This window comes from Eleutherodactylus coqui, chromosome 7 (genome assembly GCF_035609145.1).
Source record: "Eleutherodactylus coqui strain aEleCoq1 chromosome 7, aEleCoq1.hap1, whole genome shotgun sequence".
Classification (NCBI taxonomy): domain Eukaryota; kingdom Metazoa; phylum Chordata; class Amphibia; order Anura; family Eleutherodactylidae; genus Eleutherodactylus; species Eleutherodactylus coqui.
Genome location: NC_089843.1, coordinates 158,476,185 through 158,497,714, shown reverse-complemented (window position 1 = coordinate 158,497,714; position 21,530 = coordinate 158,476,185). Strand labels below are relative to the sequence as shown.

At 41.3% G+C, this 21,530-nt stretch overlaps 1 protein-coding gene across 1 annotated transcript in view; it reads right to left on the bottom strand.

The window, feature by feature from the left end:
- The window catches only part of LOC136573612 (bifunctional heparan sulfate N-deacetylase/N-sulfotransferase 3-like), a 261,734-nt gene that overhangs the window by 176,176 nt on the left and 64,028 nt on the right, over positions 1-21,530 (bottom strand). Inside the window, exon 4 of the mRNA XM_066574885.1 lies at positions 9,153-9,338. Coding sequence (XP_066430982.1) covers positions 9,153-9,338 — 186 coding nt within the window. The remainder of the gene's footprint in view (positions 1-9,152; positions 9,339-21,530) is intronic.

Genomic DNA, 21,530 nt, shown 5'->3' with positions numbered 1-21,530 from the left:
ATGGTAAGAAGAGGGCATCCTCTATGGTTGGAGGAAAGAATTTTTCATCACCAACACAGAAGGGGGTTCTTTACTGTAAGAGCAGTGAGACTGTGGAACTCTCTGCCTGAGGGCATGGTGATGGCAAAATCGATAGAGGAGTTTAAGAGCAACTAGACGTCTTTTTAGAGCACTATGATATTATCGATATAGACATTAAATAACCAGTGGGGTTATTGATCCATCTCTTGGAGTCAGGTAGGAACTTTCAAACGTTGATCCAGGGATTATTCCGACTGCCATTATGGAGTCAGGAAGAAATTTTTCCCCAAATGGGCTAAATTGGCTTCTGCCTCATTGTTTTTTTTTGCCTTCTCTGAATCAACAAGGGGGTGGAAACAGGCTGAACTAGATGGACATTGTCTTCTTTCAGCCTACCATACTATGTTACACTAAGAGGGGCATAGGCAGTATAGGCAGGACGGGGAGAGTGTACAACAACAAGCTGTGGCTTTAAGAAATCTTTATGGTGTTCTGGGCCTGGATAAAGAAAATTGAATGAAAGATTAAATGAACAACTCCAGTCAGAGAAGATGTTACCTATGACCACTAGAGGTAACTGCACTCTACTAGCTATCAATATGTAGAACTGGTATCTGATAATAATATGGGGACTGCATTATTTAGATGTACTTTACAGCTAAACCACTGTACCACAGTGTTATAAAAGCTGTATCATAGATATATAGATACATTTTGCACATCACAAGTCAAAAGTGGTCAGTTTATTCAAAAAATTTAAGACTTCAGTAAATTTTACATTAAATCTTCTAAAAAAATACAGAGGACTGAATTTCGAAAATATGTTAATATTAGAGATGAGCGAGCACGCTTGGATAAGGCAGTTACTTGAGCAAGCATCACTCTTCTTGAGTAACTGCATTCTCGTCCGAGCAGGCCCCCCGCCGCCTCCCCCCCCCCCCCGAGCCTGCTCGGACAAGAATGCAGTTACTCGAGAAGAGCGATGCTCGCTCGATTAACTGTCTTATCTCAGCATGCTCGCTCATCTCTAGTTAATGTCACTGGTTTATCACACCTCATTGCAAAAGCAAACACTTAAAGATGAATAAACTATGCTAGTTATTAAAGGGGTTGTCCCGCGGCAGCAAGTGGGTCTATACACTTCTGTATGGCCATATTAATGCACTTTGTAATGTACATTGTGCATTAATTATGAGCCATACGGAAGTTATAAGAAGTTTTTCACTTACCTGTTCCGTTGCTAGTGTCCTCGTTTCCATGGAGCCCGTCTAATTTTCGGCGTCTAATGGCCAAATTAGACGCGCTTACGCAGTCCGGGTCTTCTTCTTTTCTCAATGGGGCCGCTCGTGCAGGATGCCGCCTCCGTGTAGCTCCGCCCTGTCACGTGCCGATTCCAGCCAATCAGGAGGCTGGAATCGGCAATGGACCGCACAGAAGCCCTGCGGTCCACTGAGGGAGAAGATGCCGGCGGCCATCTTCAGCCGGTAAGTAAGAAGTCACCGGAGCGCGGGGATTCAGGTAAGCGCTGTCCGGTGTTCTTTTTTAACCCCTGCATCGGGGTTGTCTCGCGCCGAACGGGGGGGGGGGGTTGAAAAAAAAAAAAACGTTTCGGCGCGGGACAACCCCTTTAAAGGGAATCTATCATCCACTTTTAGCCTTATAACCTCAGCTTTTGTCCTGAAAGGTGACCCTTGGAGTCTGCGGATGTAGGTTTTATACTCACTTACCCCGTCATTCTCCCAGTGTCAGTGCTGGAAGTCGTCGCTGAATGAATTGACCGGTGCTGCTAAGTAGTCCGCCTATTAAATATTAGAACGGGTGTTATGGGAGAGGTAAGCATAAAACTTACATCGCTGGACTCCACGGGTCACCTATTTGCAGCCCATAAGTTTAGCTTATAGGGCTAGAAGTAGGTGACAGATTCCCTTTAAATATTTTCAAAACCTTCACCAGAGTCCTTCTAGACATTAAAAAGATTCAAGTGATGATGCTGAGGATGATGATCATGTTATAATCCCTCCATTATGAAAGAGATTAATTTATAATATACGTAACTCTGGATGGTGTGACTGAAGTGGGTAAATAGTTTCATTGAACATTGCATTTAAAAGAGGTAATGCAGATGTTTTCTCCAGAATATTAATGTTCACTGAGCAAGCTGCATGAAAAAAATTCTCCCGTCATGCTCTGTCTGAGAAAGTGAATGGTCTTCCTATAAGTTATAAATTATTATAACCTTTAGCTCTTTTGGGGGAATTTGTTCTGCTTTTCAAGCATCTGGTATAAAAATTTGGTGGAAAAAGGAAAAGCCCGCGCTCTTAGGGACCTGAACCTGTGGGGGCTCTCTTGTAGTGTCGGTAAAGCCGACGAGGATGTGGAGGTGCTGGTGAGACCCCTTTACAGGGGTGCTCGCCAGACACCGGGTGAGTCTAATTGATTCATTTTTTACGCATTTTAATTCACTTTTAGTGATTACTCTAAAGACCTAATAATTACAAGCCGACACAGGTAGCGCCTCCCTGACGTGTGTTTTTTGTATTTTCAAGCATCTGGGACATATTACCGAAATGTGTCGCTTTAAAGTTCTAAAACTAAAGGTGGTAATATGAATGATACTAAGCTTTATGCCATCACCAAATCAGAATATAATAGAATGCTATGAATTAATATATACTATATGTCTATAATTCGCTTATGCCTTTATTTAGGCATCTTACATTGGTGCATGTATATGAAGGTGTGGCTTTAATCGTGAGCCCCACATTTATCATAGGTTATGTACTATTTTCTAAAATTTTAAGTCAATGTCCAACTTTTACCATCAAGTTGTTTTTTTTTGGAATCAACATTCTCTCATCATAAAAAAAAAAAATATATATATATACACACACACACATACATATATATATATATATATATATATATATATATATATATATATATATATACACACACACACACATACATATATATATATATATATAAAATTTAGTATCACCATAGTCATGCTGACCAATACGCAGGGATAATAAAAAAAGAAAAACTGAAAAATTCCACGGTCTTCCAAAAAAAGGACTCACATTTACATTCTTTTAGAGTTTGTCATCTATTAATGAGGCTAAAATTAAACACATCATATGTTCAATTTAAAAGATAATGAAGATATAGCCACCCAGTTTTTCATTCCTTGCATGCTCTCATTTTGATGTCCCCTTAGTGGGACAGGGTCTCCTCTATATACCAATTTCACTGCTACACTTAGTTATATTTTCACGCACCATAAAGCACTATTGGCCTTTTTGGCCTCCTAGAGGCGCTGTCCGCACCATTACTCTCTCATTTAAAAGATAACATTATGGTTACCTACAACCTCCTAGAGGAAGTCAGGGACTAATGCAGATGGTCAATCATAGTTGAAAAATACCTTTCATTTTATTCAAAAGTGCAATATAGGTACGTAGCAGATCTCTGAACAGCATATAGCAAAGGAAAAAATTGCAAATATGAAAGTCACTAAAGCTTTTGTTTGCATTACCGTTTCTGTTATGCGATTGTGTTCTGCTAAAATGGGGAAAAAATCATATCTAAGATGTGCTCTAACTCATTCATGTCTATAGCACTATAAAGTCATTTAAGGCTGACAATCCATAATCCAAAAGTTTGTAGGAAAAGACGTAACCAAAAAAGAAATGGAATGTCATCTAAGCCCTCTTTTGTACTGTTATGCCGTGATTAAAACTTGAAGGTTTTCACAAAACAGACATTCTCTTTCAATGCGAGATGCATAGAGGTTATTATCCATCAGATAGCTTCTCTTCAACTCATTGTTCTGATTCCGGGATAGCTGATTAAATACCAGTGTATTTATATTTCAAAGACACAGAGGGCAGTAGTAGAGGAAGGGAATCTTTCCAGTAAAGCTTACATAATGAATTTATTATAAGCTAGTCTCCACAACTCTGCAGCTGCACAAAATGAAAGCCTTTTCCAATGAAGATTTGGTAACCTAGGATTTCAAAGATAGAAGGTCTTAAAAATGCTTTTCCGTAAATTGGTTTCCGACACTTCTGTCCTATATCTTGGAGCTTATGATAAACCTTTGCAAAACGCATGGCTTCAAAAGATGTATTTTACTGAAATTATAAAAGGAATATTTTACAGTCAACCTTATTAGAATTCAACCCATTCTTTGAGAATGTCTGAAAATCCATTGCTTTAGTAATTGCAAACAATACCACAAAGTGTTGAGCTACTTTGATCTATGCAAAGAAAGGGCAAAGGATTGAGTATGCAAATCCCCTTGGCTACTGCTTAACCTAAACCTTCTCTACACATGTATAGGGAGAATCTTTTGATATTCCTTATATGGTCAATTTAATTATCCAATTATTAGGTTACAAACTAAAATAATGTTGTTTTTTTTAATACTAAGAAATATGGAATTATTTTGCAACAAATGTATTATTGTCATTAATGGCAATAGCTGTTTAATTTACTATAACACAGCTTTCCCATTCCAGGCTTTGAACTTCTACAGAGATTGATGTTATCACTTCGGTCCCTTATCTCTCTTGTCGCTTTGTATGGGCTCCATTTTCTGAATTTATAGCACCTTTTCCAGTTTTTATGTCACAATCTCACCTCTGTACTTCCTCTTAGTAATGTACAGCAGGCTCTATGATTCTCTTCAGAGCTCATGTTTTTCAGTATGTACTCAATAAAGGCTTATTACTTCACCAGTAATGAATGCTTCCTGCAGATCGCTGGCTTTCCAACTTTTGTCTTTCACTTGGACTTTGATTAATTGATTAAACCATCTCCACCTCGGGATTGCAAAATGGGCAATTCATGAAATTTAATGTAATTGTTAAAATTGATCAAGTTAATTATGAGATCGTTTCAATAACCTCTAGGATTGAATGGGATTTTACAATTTCCACTGTCCTACAAAAATGTAATTAGAGTATAGGTTCATATTTATAGCAGGCTGCAATCATTTGGTGAACTTTAGATGTAGAATGTTGTACATTAGCCTGCTTATCTCACTGGTCTGCTGGGAAAGCATGGCAAAGCCTAAATTATCAACATCACTGAAGGTTATAATGGCAACATTCCCGTTAAGACTCATGCAAATGCTTGTATCAAAACTTTGCACTGGAATCATATATTTAGAGTCTACTACTGGACTGAATTCTATCCATTGAAATTGGAATGCATTTTCCAAGACAAGATAGAGGAATTTTCTCACGTAGCAAAACAGTATCTGACCCCTCATTGGCAGAAATGAAAAGGGTTGTATCAACAAGACAAATCACAACAGGTCTGATATCTCAAACCCTGGCAATCAGCAGCTTAGCTTTACAGAAAATTTCCCCAAGCAGGGAAAGTGTAGCATTAGATGGTAGGCAATCATAAGTATGGTGTGTTGACTTGCCAGGGCCAATGGAGCAGGGAATGAACCATGAACCTTACGTCTTGCTCAATGTCATAAACTCTTTGTCTCCTGTCAACAGCACTTGACTTTTTGTGGATGCCACATGGTTGTCTACAATGAGTCAACAATACTGCCCACAGAAAAAGTTAAGAGGATCTGACAGGAGTGGCATGGTACTTTTCTAGAGTTGCTCTTAATTTTTTTCTAGGGATTGGCATGGATCCCAAAAGCAGTGATATGCCATCAATGTTTGTGATGAAACAACCACTTTAAATATGTGCCGTTTTGATCCATAAGTCAGGACAGCTTATGAAAACACAAATTGGTTCAGAATCAAGAAAGCTGTACAGCAAGGCTGCATGCTATCACTAGTCCTTTTCAAACTGTATGCAGATATGTTCATGAGGCGATGCAATTTGGACGAATTACAAATCAGAGTCAAAATCGGTGGCAGAAATGTCAACAACCTCCGATATGCAGATGACACCACCCTTCTCGCGGAAAATAAAAGGGACCTGGAATACCTTATTCAACAAGTGCAAAAGTAAAGTTAACGCATGGGACTGTATCTCAACAGCAAGAAAACGAAAGTCATGACCACGGTAGGCAACGGTACAGTGAACATAAAAATTAACAATGTCGAGGCGGTCCAAGATTTCATTTTGCTTTGATCGAAAATCGATTGCAATGGGCAATCTGGACCTGAGATCAAGAGACGGATTACACTTGGTAGGAATGCAATGCAAGGAATGGAAAAGATTTGGAAAAGCAAGGATATTAGCATTGTAACAAATACCAGACCACTAAATGCAATCGTATTACCCATAAAGAAGTATAGTTGTGAAAGTTGGATGTTCAGGAAAACAGACAGAAGAAAAATTGACACATTCGAACTATGGTGCTAGAGGAGAATGTTACAGATACCTTGGACTGTCATGGCAACAAACAGGGCAGTGTTAAGTTGCATCAAAATATCACTATATGGCAAAAGCATCAAACAATGGCTCTGTTTTTTTGGCCATGTGATGAAAACAGTATTGATGCTTGGCAAAGTCAGTGGAAAAAGAAGAACAGGACAACAAAGAACAAGATGGCTTGATTAAGGCCACCACAAACATGTCAATTGCAGAACTGAAAGAAGCAGTGAAAGACAGAAAGGCGTGGAGAAAGTCGATCCATAAAATGACTTAAGGTCGGGTGCAACTGAACAAATAATCATCATATGGGGATTAAAACAGAGCAATACATCAACAAGGTCATATTGCTGTGAATGACATATCCCACTGAAATACAGTACTCCAAGAAGAATGTATCATCAGCTACAGGAACTACTGTACTTGTAAAATAAGTAGAAACCACTCTTCTTGTATTCTCGTGGTTCTGACATAACCTAGAAGTATGTTTTAGATAATTTTCTTGCTATAATATGAACACCTGACCAACTAGGCATACACCAGAGGGTATTGCAGGGCTTATCAAAATGTTGTGGTAGCCCTTTTAGCCCAGTGTTCCAGTCACCCTGTGCAAGTTGCCAACTCTGGATCCAGCAAAAGAGCTCCAGACCATCACGCTTCTTCCTAACATGTTTGCCAGTTGGTGTCACACCTACTCAACAATGTACAAAAACCCTGTATGATGTACCAAATATGTTAAATTTTGATTCATCAGTCCATAAAACCTTTACTAGTCCACTGGATGTGCTGCTTAGCCCAGGTAAGTCTTTTTTATTTTGAAATTTTATTATTTGCTTTCTTAGGCCACTCTCTCACACAGCGTTGGCAAAACACTGCAATTTTACCTCTGTTTTCGAACGTAAGTGTTACATGTGCTGCTGGGATCAGTAGTTCTAAGCTTCCTAGCAGCACAGACCTCACAGGGTTAATTGATTGAGCTGGGTGGGTGTGGTTCTTCCTGCTAGCCAATCTCCTGGGTCTGTGCTCACATATAAATCCAGCTCCTGGTCAGTCTCTGTATGGACCCTTGGGTGAGCAATCATGAATCCTTGTCTGTTGAATTTTGCTGTGTGACCTGCTATCTGTGTTTTGTTGCAGCTTGCTGTGTAATCTGTGCCTTGAGGTTCATGTCCGTTTGTACGTTTATTTTGTGTCAGTTTGGTCTGCTGAGTTTGTTTGCTATGTCTGCGCTAGGTTGGCCCCTAGGGCTCTCTAGTAGATGTGTCTTGCTAGTGTAGGGACTGCAAGATATGAGGGGCCTTGCCGGGGCTTGCAGCTTAAGTTCATTGGCCAATGTACGAACTAACACCTCGCATTTATATTCAGCTTATCATCTGCTATTAGTGTTTGCATTGTGGCTGCTGTATGCTGTGTATTCTGGCTCTGTGTGTCCTGTTGTTCTGTCACTGTCATGTGGCATGTGAATGCATCCTGTTCTGGTGGGTGGCTCCTAGGATCAGCTAGGGCCCCGATCTGAAGACCGCTGGGCTACCCTTATTGGGGCAATGTCTCCGCTTAGGTAGGACCTTGCCATCCTCCCGTGTACAACAGGGTCAGTTTGCCAGAAACCTATGCACGTACCCAGTCCCCTTTGTTCACGATCGTGTGGGCCCCGTGCTTTGTTTGCCCACACGATCGGAACAGTAAGTTACTCTGTCCGGCAGCATTTTTTAGCGGTCTGCAAACTTTATTGAGTAGCTCAAAGTCCAGATCTCAATCCCATTGAACATCCTCAGCATGAACTAGAACTGAACCCATGTGTGCCCAACACACACATCATCTCCCGCATCTCTATCTGAAGCTCTCCTCGAGGAATTCAGAATTTGCTGGAAAACATGCCTAGGAGGGTTACTGCAGTCATTGAGCCCAAAGCCAGCTCAATATCATATTGAAAAATCAAATTTCATAATCTTCTCTATGTGTCCAAATACTTTTTTACATAGTGTATAGCAACCGCTATTAGTTTGCAGATGTTGTTTAATGTCCTCTCATCTTAAGAAAATACTTTTTAAAAATACTGGTTTCTCTTGCAATAGCTTATGAACTCAATAAGCACTTAGGGATCTTCCTTTCAGTTGTGAATTGACAGCTGATAGCTTTAAGGCTATATCCACATGGGACAGAGGACATTCCATAGTAGATCCACAGCAGAAAATCCACATAAAAACCCACAACACTTGGTTCAGATTTTAATGGAAAATTTAACTTAGATTTTGGTGTGGAATACAGAATCCCTCATTAGAAGAGGTTGAGTTTGCACCAAAAATCTAGTGCTACAATTTACATGCTATGGATTTAAAATCCGCTTTGTATGCAAATTTCCACACAAGTTTTTAGAGGATTTTTTCCCCTTTTGTGTGGAAGAGATCTTGAAAATATTATCCACTTGGCTATTACTATAAATACAGTGGAAATTCCATGGCAAAACTGCCCCGAAGTGAACATAGTCTTAGGGTAAGCTCCATATATGAGGAAGCTAAGAGCATATGTTTGTTGGCACTTTATTGCAAAATAAGAAGCCAATAATCAAGAAAACGTATTTTCATGTAAACCTGTCAGAGTCCTACTCTAGATTAATATGTATAGATGTTTATTAAAAGTTGTACAGACTACATAAGGTTAGTGCCTCATTGTGATCCCTTAACAATCTATGTCCCTACATCAAAACAACCTGTTTTTATGGCCAATGGCTTCAGTTACCACACAGAGTTTACCATAACTTATTGTAGTTATGCGTAACTTACCATAATATTTTTATGAATGAATCCCTGTCTGTAACGTGCTGGTTTTAGATGTGGATATTCCTCTGTACTTGTGACTTTAATGTTCCAAACCTTTTTCCAAGCATCATAAAGTTGGATATGTACTGGATAGACACCTGAGTGATGGGGAGCCACCGCATAGCCCATGTCTGTTGGAATGCCATGTTCCTGTAATATATTTATTTAGAATGAGATAAAGTTGACTCTGAGTTGCAAAACAAAAACAGCATTTTTATGATTTGTAAACAATATAGACAACTAAACAAAATCTTTTTTTTTTTTTTTTTTCAAAGTCTACTATAATGGGAAAAAAATGGCTGGAATTTTCTTCTGCCACCATGTTAAAACCTGAATGATTTTTTTTTTTTGAGAAATCTTATAAATCAAATCATGGTTAGAAAAATAATTGAGAAATTGTGGTTTTTAGTACACATTTCCCTACTGTTCAAAACTATATTATTTGAGAACTAGATTTGAAACACTTAATCAGATGGAAGAAGCTTTCTCTCGGTGTCACCTATAGGCCATTTTGAGTTAATATCCCACTCATAACAGAATTGGTAATGTACTAGTAGATAGGTCTCCAAAGCAAATTGAGGATTATTATAACCTGTTGGTTAATAAAATTACTCAAATGACAATAAATGAAGATATTATAATAACAGGTGACTTCATCATGCTTGATGTTGATTGCAATATCCCGAGTGCACTAACAAGAAAGAGCAGAAATTCGATGGAGGCACTTAGAATAGCATCTTTAAAACAGCTTATTAAGACATCAACCAGAGGAGATAGCATTCTATATTTAGTATTCACAAATGTGGATCTTTGAATAAGGAGGAGGACAAGTTGGGTTCCAGTGATCACCAATATTTATGGTTTGACAAACAACAGACTTTGAGCAATCCTTTATGACAACCAAAATATTAGATTTTAGAAAGACTAATGTCAAGGATATTGGTGAGTTCTTAAGAACGGGTTAGACTAAGGCTGAATGCACACGGCCAGGTCGGATTCCGAATGCGGGATTCCGTAGTGGAATCAGACCTGTTGCCCGGGTGATGTCCACTGCGGACCCCTGCATAACTGTCTGCAGTGTTCTTCATCTGTAATGCATATGTGCCGGCTGGCACGCATGTGCAGTACAGATGATGTTATGCCATTGCTAGGCGATGCTGCCAATACTGTGGCCCATCTGCAGTGATAGCAGCAAGCAGGTCACGGATCGGATGGCTTCCATTGAATTCAATGGAAGCTGTCTGCATGGAATCCTCCTTAGACCCTGCTGAGATTTTCCCTCTGTGAGCGGAAAATCACAATCGATTTCTGCTCATGTGCAGGGAAAAGTGATTTTCTATAGTATGCTATGGGCAGTATTTGCTGCAGAATCTGGAGTTGGATGCCCGCTCTGGATTCCACTATGGAAATACGCCCGTGTGATTTAGGCCTAAAGCAACATTAGTATTTGAGCATTTGACAATTAAAAATGGTAATTTTAAAGGCAACTAAACTTTGTGTCAAGGAAACTAACAAACGTAAAAGGGAAAAACACTCACTGTGGTTTACTAGAGAAGTTAGTAATAGTAACACAGTAACAAGAAAAGACGTCTGCCTAAAAGAGGTTTAAAGAAACTGGAAGTACAACTGACAGAGTTGTATAAAATTAGACAGAAAGAGGCAAAACATATTATTAATGCTGCTAAAGCACAAGGAAGAAATGGCCAAATCCATTAAGGAGCAGGATAAAACGTTTCTCAGGTATATTAATGAGATTAAGAAGAAAAGCTATGGAATTACAAAGATTAAAGATGGGGAAATAACTATAGTAATGGAGGTAAGGCTTTTGCTGATTATATGCTCAGATACTTTTGTTCAGTCTTTTCAGAAGCTGGTTTGCAGAATAATAATATGTTTATTGCTGGTAGTACATCTAGTTGTAAGGGCTCAGATCGAGTGTTTTTGGAGGCTGATGTTGTAAGTTAACAAAGTTGAATAAGGTGTTGGGTCCAGATGGCATCCATCCCAGAGTCCTTAAAGAACTCCAATCTGTGATTGCTGCACCTCTAATTGATTTGTTTAACCAGTCCCTTATAACAGGTGATGTTCCTAATGATTGGAGTATGGCCAATGTTGTACCTATCCATAAGAAGGCCTTCACAGTTTAGACATAAATAAAATCAATTCCTTTTATTAGATAACTTTAAAAACACAGTAGACAGAAATAGGGCACTACAAATAACCCTCTCGATTGTCAGAGGTATATAAATCTAAATCAAAGACAAGTGACTAGGGCTACTTAATTGGTTATCACGTGCCCTTCTTTTTTTTGCATAAGAGGCACCATATGAGATATGTTTCTAAAGTGGGCCGATGTCGTGGCTGTCGCTATGTCATAGAGCTCGGGTCAAGGTAAAATCAAATTTGTATCTTACGCATCTCTTCCCGTATTTTTGTTATAACATGGAAGGTTTGTAGATACGGAGGGTATGAGCACTTTATCTTGGCAAAGTATAATTCTTAGTCCAAGTGGAGTTCAGGTGTGTTGGGGCGCATAGTCTCTTCCTATCATATAATGTAGTGTCAGACAGTCTCATTGGTAATAGTAAGGACCCAATTCCTTTCCAATGACTGTTAGGTGGCTGCATGGACATACATTAATTTGTATTTATTGTTCTTTTTGTAATCTCGATTAGAGCATTCATAGGCTCAGATCGTAATACTTTTCAATCTCTTTCAATCTCGACGCGTTTCTCCGCTAGTTTAAGCGGCTCATCAGGAGATTAATTGAATATGCTGTAATTGTAGTTACAATTTGATATCCTTTTCCAGAGTAATATTTGCTCGGTTAGAGCTGATGCGTTACTCTGTCAGAGGTAAAATAGGCAGTAATGGTAATTCTCATTCCTATATAGGATTTTTGTATTTTCAGTAGAGAGCAACCTTTATAATTCAGGTGGTCTCACTATATAGGGCAGATCTATAGTCTATATATTTTTCAGAGACTGTAGTCTATATTAAAGTACAGACTCTCTGTATAGTATAGATCTGCTGATTTTTGAGGGAGATAGCAGTCTGTAATAGACAGATAGCTTCTCTTTGTGTTTTAAATCTAGTAGATATAGCAATATGCAATCAGCCACAGGTTTATGTACGGATTGCAGGCATAGACTGGGATTCCCAGAGTCAGATAAAAGTCTGGATTGCAAAGGTTAGTACAGGGCTGATTGTAGTTGCTTTCTTGCTAACACTGCCTATTGCTGTAAAGCATTTTTCTGATCTAGAGTAGGAGCAGTAGCGCCTCTGGCCTGGATGGTAGGTCAGGGCTATCTGTAGAAGAAGGGTAGTAGAGAAGATGCCAGAAACTAAAGGCCAATTAGTTTGACATTTGTAGTAGCCGCGTTTATGCGTTGGCTGAAAATCATTACCATCTGACACATTTCTTTCCAGATGACCGATTTTTAGCTGTGAAAATAATCACGGCCAGAAAAAACAGGACATACGCAACCGAAATCGGCAACCGAATTTAGGTGCTGCCACAAAAGATAGGTTTTGCCCTATCTTTCAACGGATATATGCTGGCGGCTACCATAAACTCCTATGGAAGCTGCAAAAAAAGCGAGGGGGAGGCAGTTAACTGTGTCCAACGCTGAGAAAAGATTACAGGTGCCTCTTTTTAGGTATTCCAAGGATTTATGATGACCGAGGGATTTCCGTGCTGCAGCATGTTTTTTGCTAACAGGTCACACCTGGCTGCGTGAATGGATGAGTAATGGCTAATTAAGATTGGGACTTGATCATGGCTTTTCGCCATTCATGTGAGTTTACGGTGCGTGCGGGCGACCGTAAAATTACATACGCTCGTGTGAAGGAGGCCTTAATCGGATGCCTTCTAAAATAGTAGAACTTATAAGATAGACTTTTAAATCATTTGGTCAAGTCTTCTGTTCTTTTGCACTTTGGCATGTATAGAAATAACTTCAATTGTATGTGGATTTGCTCAAATTAGCTATATATTATTTGCAGCCCTTGCATTTTCACCAAGCAGAGAGCTATCAACATTTGGAGGCAAATTGATATATAAAATATTCAGTGAATTCAGTAAATTTGCAAAGTGGTACAATCACAGCCAAAATCCTATTTTTATGCACTTCTTCTTAAAACATGCCAAATATTCAAATGAAGGATTCTCCTGGGCTTGTAGTAACTTCCAATTTCAACTTACAGTAATATAATTTTAGTCCTTCTGACTAAAGTAAGTATATTCAAGCATGCCTGGAATAAGGAAAGAAAGAAAGAAAGAGAAAAGAAAGAAAAGAAAGAAAGGAAAGGAAAGGAAAGAAAGAAAGAAAAGAAGAGCAGACTAGTGTAAATAGACCATGCGGTCATTTTTGCCACCACTTTTCTATGCTTCTACATCAACTTTAAAACAAAAACTGACTTGCTGCACAGGGGCTAGCTGGCAAATTTTAGCAAGTGCACAAAACTGGCCCATGGGTGCCGACCAAGCCGTAGTCTGTTTACATCCATATGCCATATTGATAAGGCATTGAGGCAACTGTGCATTAAATAGTTAAAAGACAACAGTTGTCAAGTTCTGATCCTACTTGCATGTCAAATCCCATACAGTTGACTTTTTTATGTGTTGCCGCTTTGAAAGGCCCATAACCTTTTTACTTTCTGGTTGACAAAGCTCTATGAGGGCTTGTTTTTTGGTGGGACGAGCTGCGTATTTTATGAGCACTATTTCTGGAACACAAGATTTTATAATTAGTTTTTATTCTATTTTATGGAAGCAAGGAGAGCAAAAACAGCAATTCTGATGGTTTTATGTCTTAGAGAGACTGGACAGCACAGCCCATCAAGTTGTGCAAAAATCTGGAATTAGGTTATGTCCAAATGTAGAAGACTTTCTCTAGTGGAAAAAAACGCTGCAAATTCTGCGGCAGATCTGCATAAAAATCCATTTGTTACATGCAGATTTTGGTGCAAATGTTGATATAGATTTCACACCCTTATTTAACGGCATGATATTGGCAGCATCAAATTACATGCTGGCGATTTAAAATCCACAGCACAGGTCAATTCAAGCTGTACATTTCTCTGCAGCATGTGGATGAAATTTCTTTAAATCCCATTGAAATGCTGCAGATTTTCCACAGCCAATTCTGCTGTAGAATATGAGCAACATTTCAACAGCACGGGAACCTAATGGATCTAAAAAATTACAAGAATCAGCATGCCATGGATAGATGAAAACTCTGAAGGGTTAATGCATTAGCAGAATACTGAAAAAATCATACTACTTGAAGCTTCTGGGCCCCAATGCAAAATCTGTAACAGGGCCCCCCCAACTATAATGCTTTATTTGTAGTACTGGGCTCCCTATATTGAGAAGAGAGGCCCTATGGGCCCACTAAGACTCCTGGGTGCGGGTGCAACCGCGTCTCCTGCATCACCTATATTTATGCCCCTGCTGGGTATCATTTGTATAAATGATCCCATCAGCAAAGTTGAAAAAAAAAAACATCTTAAAAAGTGGAAAATGATCTGCCCAAATGCAGTCAGTCTTGCTATACACTTCTACTTTCAGCTGATCACAGTCAAAATTTTACATTCTGCTGGAATACACTCTAGGGAGACTATAATGTTTCATCATCCATTAATCGCATTTTTTTAAATGAACGTCAGTCACCTAAAATTTGTTAAAGTCTTATATATATGGACAGGTTTTGAGGTGCCAGTAACCAGAAGAATGGGGAATAAATTGCCAATCATAATTAGTAAATTCCAAGAAATATTAGGTAGCTTTAAGACCCCGCTGAGGCCAATTGAATAACGGAAACAGTTTCTCAGGATGAATCCATAGGCCTTGGACAAAAGTTATATAATTAATGAAGAGCAGACAAGTTTTTTTTTCTAAAAGGCAATTTTCTAGTTTAGCATATAGTTGGTTATCTCAGAGTTGCTGCTGGACAGTAGGAACATGTTCACAAGGAGAGCTGAGGTCTTGAGAGAATGCAACATGTCATCCAAGTACAATTAAAAAACTGAAGGTTGGACATCACTGGGTCATTCTGTTACCGAAAAGGAGAGGTCAGGTCGGAGCTTTAGCAGTTACTAGGAAAATTATCTAAGTGACCTTTTCTCTATATGAACAAACTTTTTGAGCTAGAACTTCAAAATGGATTGTGTACTAGTTGGGGAACCTATCATCATAGCATGGGTGTACATGCAGATGAAGACCTGGAAAAGGCCTGAGTGTCTGGAAAAGGTTGCAGAGGTGAAGGTATTTGGACTAGCAGCAGTGCAGCTGCAGGAACAGAGAAAGGAAACAAGGTTTCTAAATGAGCTGTGATGGTTTGAAGGATTTTGAAACTCTGGTCCTGGCAGGTATGTTGCTATATTAATGCAGTAGCCATCTATTAGATATCTAGCATAGGGTAATCACTCAGCAGAATCCATCACCTGACCAAACTGTAATGAGGCCAACAGAAGTAGTGGACCAACTCATTAATGTATTTGGCTAAAGGCTAAACCAGGGAGTAGAGTCTAAATGATTGAGTGTCCTTCTCCAAATATTGTGGTAAAAGTCTTTAGAAGGCTGGGGCACATTGGCATCGGCTGAGGCTGGAGTGTCTAGAGTCCCTTTAAGTGGCCGGAAGTTGGTACATGCAGACAACCAATAAACAGAGCAGTAAGATGCAAGAACAAACTTTCAGCCAGTGTTGTACGTTTCTGTGGGTTAGTAGGAGCAGTGTAAGGCCTCAGTCACACGGGCGCATCGGCACCCGTACACCGGCACCGATGCGCCCGTGTGACTGACACCAGCAGACGGACGTACCTGCAGATGGCCGTCTCTCTGCAGCGCTGCAGGAAAGAACATGTGACCGGCTTCATTGCCGGTCATGTGTTCTTTCTTCCGGCGCTACAGAAAGACGTCCGTCTGCAGGTATGTCTGTCTCCTTCCTGCAGTCACACGGGCGCATCGGCGCCGGTGTACGGGTGTCGATGCGCCCGTGTGACTGAGGCCTAAAACTTATCTTTTGAAAACATATTTTATTTGTAGATCCATGGGTGCCAAGTTCTCTCCATTACTTGCAAATATTTACATGGCATGATGGGGGACTGATCTGGTACATCCACTATAAAGATGACCTCATATTATGAGGCTATGATTTGGCTGTGATTTTTTGACCAACATGAGCAATTATGAGCTAAACGTAAAATTTAGTTCTCGTTAGAGATTGATGATAGGTATTATTCTGTGTTGAGATAAAGCTGCAAGATTTTGCATTCAGAGTTGAGGGCCGGATTCTCTTATACAATTGTTGCAATCAGTAACTTATTGAAGTATTTACTCTGCAAACATGGTGAGCAGGCAAATTATGCTTATTGTACATAATACTGTTCTTATTTATTACGGTTGGAAGTTTTTTGTTGCAAAGCTACAAATCCACTGATTTTCTTGCAACAGTTTTAACATTTCAATCCCATTTTAAAAAATAAAATGGTTTACTGTATTGAACAGGCAAGGTAAATCTCTAATTTACAGAACAGCCCTCCATTCTGGCTTATTGATGGGGATCCCAAGTAGTGGACCTGCCTCTATTATATCCATATATCCCAATAGGACTTATGGATGGCTCCTTCACACAAACGTATTTGCACATGTTTCTGCAAAATGTGCATAGAATAGAACCCATTGATTTTGTTCACAAATACATTTTTTGTGCTTGCATTTTGCGAACCCAAAAAGAACGCAGCATGCCCTACTTTTGTGCGCTATATACTAGGAGCTGTGCACAATTAGGCCTTAGTCAGACGGGCGTTTTTTTGCACGATTTGCGCATGCGCATGCGTCCGGCGATTTTTTAAAACCATTGCTTTGCAATGGTATCGGACACATGAGCGCTTTTTATGCGCTCGTCCGATAAATTATAGAACAGAAATCTCAGATCGCACCTATCTGCGATCTGCGATTCCTGTTCTCTTCTCTATATGCGCTCAATGGGGCCGGCGGCAGCAGCGCCGACCCCATTGAGAACATATAGAAGACAAATCATTCTTCTCTGCTACAGCTGTAACAGCTGTGGCAGAGAAGAACGATGTTTGCGCTGAGCCAATCAGGGGGCAGGTCTGACTCACACCCCCTTCACACCCACTGCAGGCCGGCCGAGGGGAACTCCGACTGCCGGGAGCAGGTGAGTATGTATATTTTTTTTTATTTTAACACTTTTCTGGATGAATTGCAGGGAAGGGCTTGTATATTTAAGCCCTTCCCGACAATTCATCCCACACTCGCCCGCAGCGCATTGCTTTCAATGGAGCCACTGTATTGCCGGCTCCATTGAATGCAATGCGCTGGACAGCTCCGGTCCCGTTTCTAATGAAACGCGGCTAGGAGCAGATTTTCGGGCGATTTTCGGGCACCGGTCACGTGATTTGCGGATGCGCATCTGTCATGCGATCCGCAAATCGCGCGAAAAAATGCCCGTCTGACTAAGGCCTTAGGGTGGGTTCACACGAGTGTGTTTTGGTGCGTACTTAGGTGCGTAGATATATCCGCACCTAGGTACGAGCAAAAACATGCGTGAACACAGCTGCGTGCTTGTTGTCAATGGAGCCGTGGCTGCTGCCGGCGGCTCCATTGAAAACAATGCTCTGCCGGCCCCCTGCATTCTTTTTCAGGGAAGGGCTTTACATATAAGCCCTTCCCTGAAAAAGAAGCATTTTAGTGCAAAACAAAAAAAAACTAAAAAAAACGTACCCCTCCGCCACTGCTGTGACCCCCACGGGCATGTCTCCCTCACCCCCGCTAGTTAAAAAAATTCCCTGCTGCTACAGATGTGGCAGATGCAGCAAAGGGAATTCTTCAATTATCCACCACAGCTGTCACACATGACAGCTGCGATGGAGGATCCTGCTGCCAGCATCCCGTCTATGGCTTTTCAGGGAAGGGCTTCATATGCCCTTCCCTGAAAAGCCATTTAAAATAGTGCAAAAAATTTAAAAAATACAATACTCACCTCCCTTTAGCTGCCGGGGCTCAGCCGCGACTTCTGGCGCTGTCCCTGGCTCTGTAGTTCTGAGCTATCAGAAGCCGGGTATTTAAAATCCCCGCCTGCTGATAGCTCTAATTGTGATTAGCTGAAGTGCTTCAGCCAATCACAATCAGAGCTACCAGCAGGTGGGGATTTTTAAATCCCCAGCTGCTGATAGCTCAGCAGCGCTACAGAGCCGGGGACAGCGGCAGAAGTCCCCGCTGAGCCCCGGCAGCTGTCAGTGGCTTTGCAGGGAAGGGCTTCATAAGCCCTTCCCTGAAAAGCCTTTTAAAATAGTTTTAAAAAAAAATATTCACCTGCTGGGGCTCAGCGTTGACTTCTGCCCCTGTCCCCAGCTCTGTAGCTCTCAGCTATCAGCAGCCAGGGATTTAAAATCCCCTCCTGCTGATAGCTCTAATTGTGATTAGCTGAAGTGCTTCAGCCAATCACAATTGGAGCTATCAGCAGGAGGGGATTTTAAATCCCTGGCTGCTGATAGCTGAGAGCTACAGAGCTGGGGACAGGGGCAGAAGTCCCCTGTCCCCAGCTCTGTAGCTCTCAGCTATCAGCAGCCAGGGATTTAAAATCCCCTCCTGCTGATAGCTCTAATTGTGATTAGCTGAAGTGCTTCAGCCAATCACAATTGGAGCTACCAGCAGGCAGGGATTTTTAAATCCCCAGCTGCTGATAGCTCAGCAGCGCTACAGAGTCGGGGACAGCCACAGAAGTCAATGCTGAGCCCCAGCAGCTGTCAATGGCTTTTCAGGGAAGGGCTTCATAAGCCTGTCCCTGAAAAGCAAATAAAAGTAGTGTAAAAAAAAAATTACTTATCTGTCTGCCGCTGCTGTGTCCCCCTCTACCGCAGCTGTCACACATGTCAGCTGTGGTAGAGGATTCTGCTGCCGGCAATTGATCTCAGGGAAGGGCTTTGAATATAAGCCCTTCCCTGAAAATCAAGTAAAAGTGGTTTAAAAAAAACAAAAAAATAGATACTCACCTCCTTTCAGCTGCTGGGGCACAGCCGCGTCTTCTCCTGCTGTCCCCTGCACTGTGGTGCTGATCTATCAGCAGCGGGGGATTGATTTAAAATCCCCGCCTGCTGAAAGAGCTGAATGTGATTGGCTGAGGTGCTCAGCCAATCACAGGCAGCTCTCACCTGTCATTCATTCGGGGAGAGCTGCCTGTGATTGGCTGAGCACCTCAGCCAATCACATTCAGCTCTTTCAGCAGGCAGGGATTTTAAATCCCCGGCTGCTGATAGATCAGCACCACAGTGCAGGGGACAGCAGGAGAAGACACGGCTAAGCCCAGACAGCAGAAGGGAGGTGAGTATCTATTTTTTTTGTTTTTAAATCACTTTTACTTGATTTTCAGGGAAAGAAAATGTGTCTTTTTCAGGGAAGGGCTTATATGTAAAGCTCTTCCCTGAAAAACAATTCAGGTGTGCCAGCAGACCATTGTCTTCAATGGAGCTGCCGGCAGCAGCAGCGGCTCCATTGAAGTGAATGGCTGCATTTTTTTTTTTTACACCAAAATTTTTCTTTTTCAGGGAAGAGCCTATATGTAAAGCTCTTCCCTGAAAAACAATTCAGGTATGCCAGCAGACCATTGTCTTCAATGGAGCCGCCGGCAGCAGCAGCGGCTCCATTGAAGTGAATGGCTGCATTTATTTTCTTTTTACACCAAAATTTTTCTTTTTCAGGGAAGAGCCTATATGTAAAGCTCTTCCCTGAAAAACAATTCAGTGGTGCCAGCAGACCATTGTCTTCAATGGAGCTGCCGGCAGCAGCAGCGGCTCCATTGAAGAGAATGCCTGCAATTTTTTTTTTTTTACACTAAAATCTTTCTTTTTCAGGGAAGGGCTCATATGTAAAGCCCTTCCCTGAAAAAGAATGCAGGGAGCCAGCAGACCATTGTTTTCAATGGAGCCACTGGCAGCAGCTGCGGCTCCATTGAAAACAATGCGTGCATTCCCTATAGTGCACGCATGTCTTATCTTTGCAAGCACGCACCTGTAAAACACGGACATGTGCACACACCTTAGGGAATGCATTGTTGTAAATACAAGCACCAAAACATGCTCGTGTGAACCCACCCTTAGGCCTCGTTCAGACGAGTGTGTTTTCGCGCGCAAATACACGCGCACAAAACTGCGCTCCTATTTAAAACTATGGAGTTCCTATGAAGTGTTCACATGGGCGTGGTTTACTACATGCGAACGCTCGCAGCAACGAAGAAAGGACATGCGTGGCAGTTTGATCCGTACTGCGCTGCTCTTAGCATTGGCTCCTATGGGACACGCTGCACGCGAGTCCGGTCGTGTGAATAACCCAATAGACAGCAATGTAAATTTATTTTTTTTTAATGCTAAAGCTAAATGCTTTTGTGTCTTTCCCTTTGCATAAAGCACTCCATGTTGTGTTCCGGATGTGTTTTGTTGTAAACACGAATAAATGATGTGCAGCCTGTTATATAAAGGAAGAAACGTAGTAATCAAAAGTTCGCTGGGGCACCAAAGTAACCGTGTGTCTCACAACTATCAATACTTAAAATACTGGTGCCGTGTATATTGGCTGGGATGCTGATACAGCTCAAGGTATGAAGCGCATCTACATGCCCTCCATGCAGCCAAAATCCCATTTGCTAACACGCATATGTAAAGCACGGACCTTCGTTCCTGCGCATTTTTGCGCGCATGTTCAAACGTGCGCATGTACGCGCGGATTAGCACATACGCATACGCTCGTCTGAACGCACCCTAATGCTGTAAAAAACGCATCTGGCTAAATAGCCATTTAAATTGGGTGTGGTAGTGTCTTGTGTAGAGATAAGCGAGCGTACTCGTCCGAGCTTGATGCTCGTTCGAGTATTAGGGTACTCGAGATGCTCGTTACTCGAGACGAGCACCATGCGGTGTTCGAGTCACTTCCATTTTCTTCCCAGAAAAGTTTGCGCCGTTTTCTGGCCAATAGAAACACAGGGAAGGCATTACAACTTCTGTGAAGTTCCAGCCCTATCCCACCCCCCTGCAGTGAGTGGCTGGGGAGATCAGGTGACACCCGAGTATCTAAACTGGGGCCGGCCGCGGCTCGCCACGGATGCACGCTGAGAGACATTAGGGAAAGTGCCGTTCTGCTGTAGCTGCTATAGGGAGAGTGTTAGGCTGTTATCTTCGTCTTCAAAAACCCCAACGGTCCTTCTTAGGGCCACATCTGACTGTGTGCAGTACTGTTGAGGCTGCTTTTAGCAGTTTTGCACATTTTTTTTTTGTATATCGGGCGTGCAGACCATAGCGTCCTCAGTCTGTAGTCATTTTACT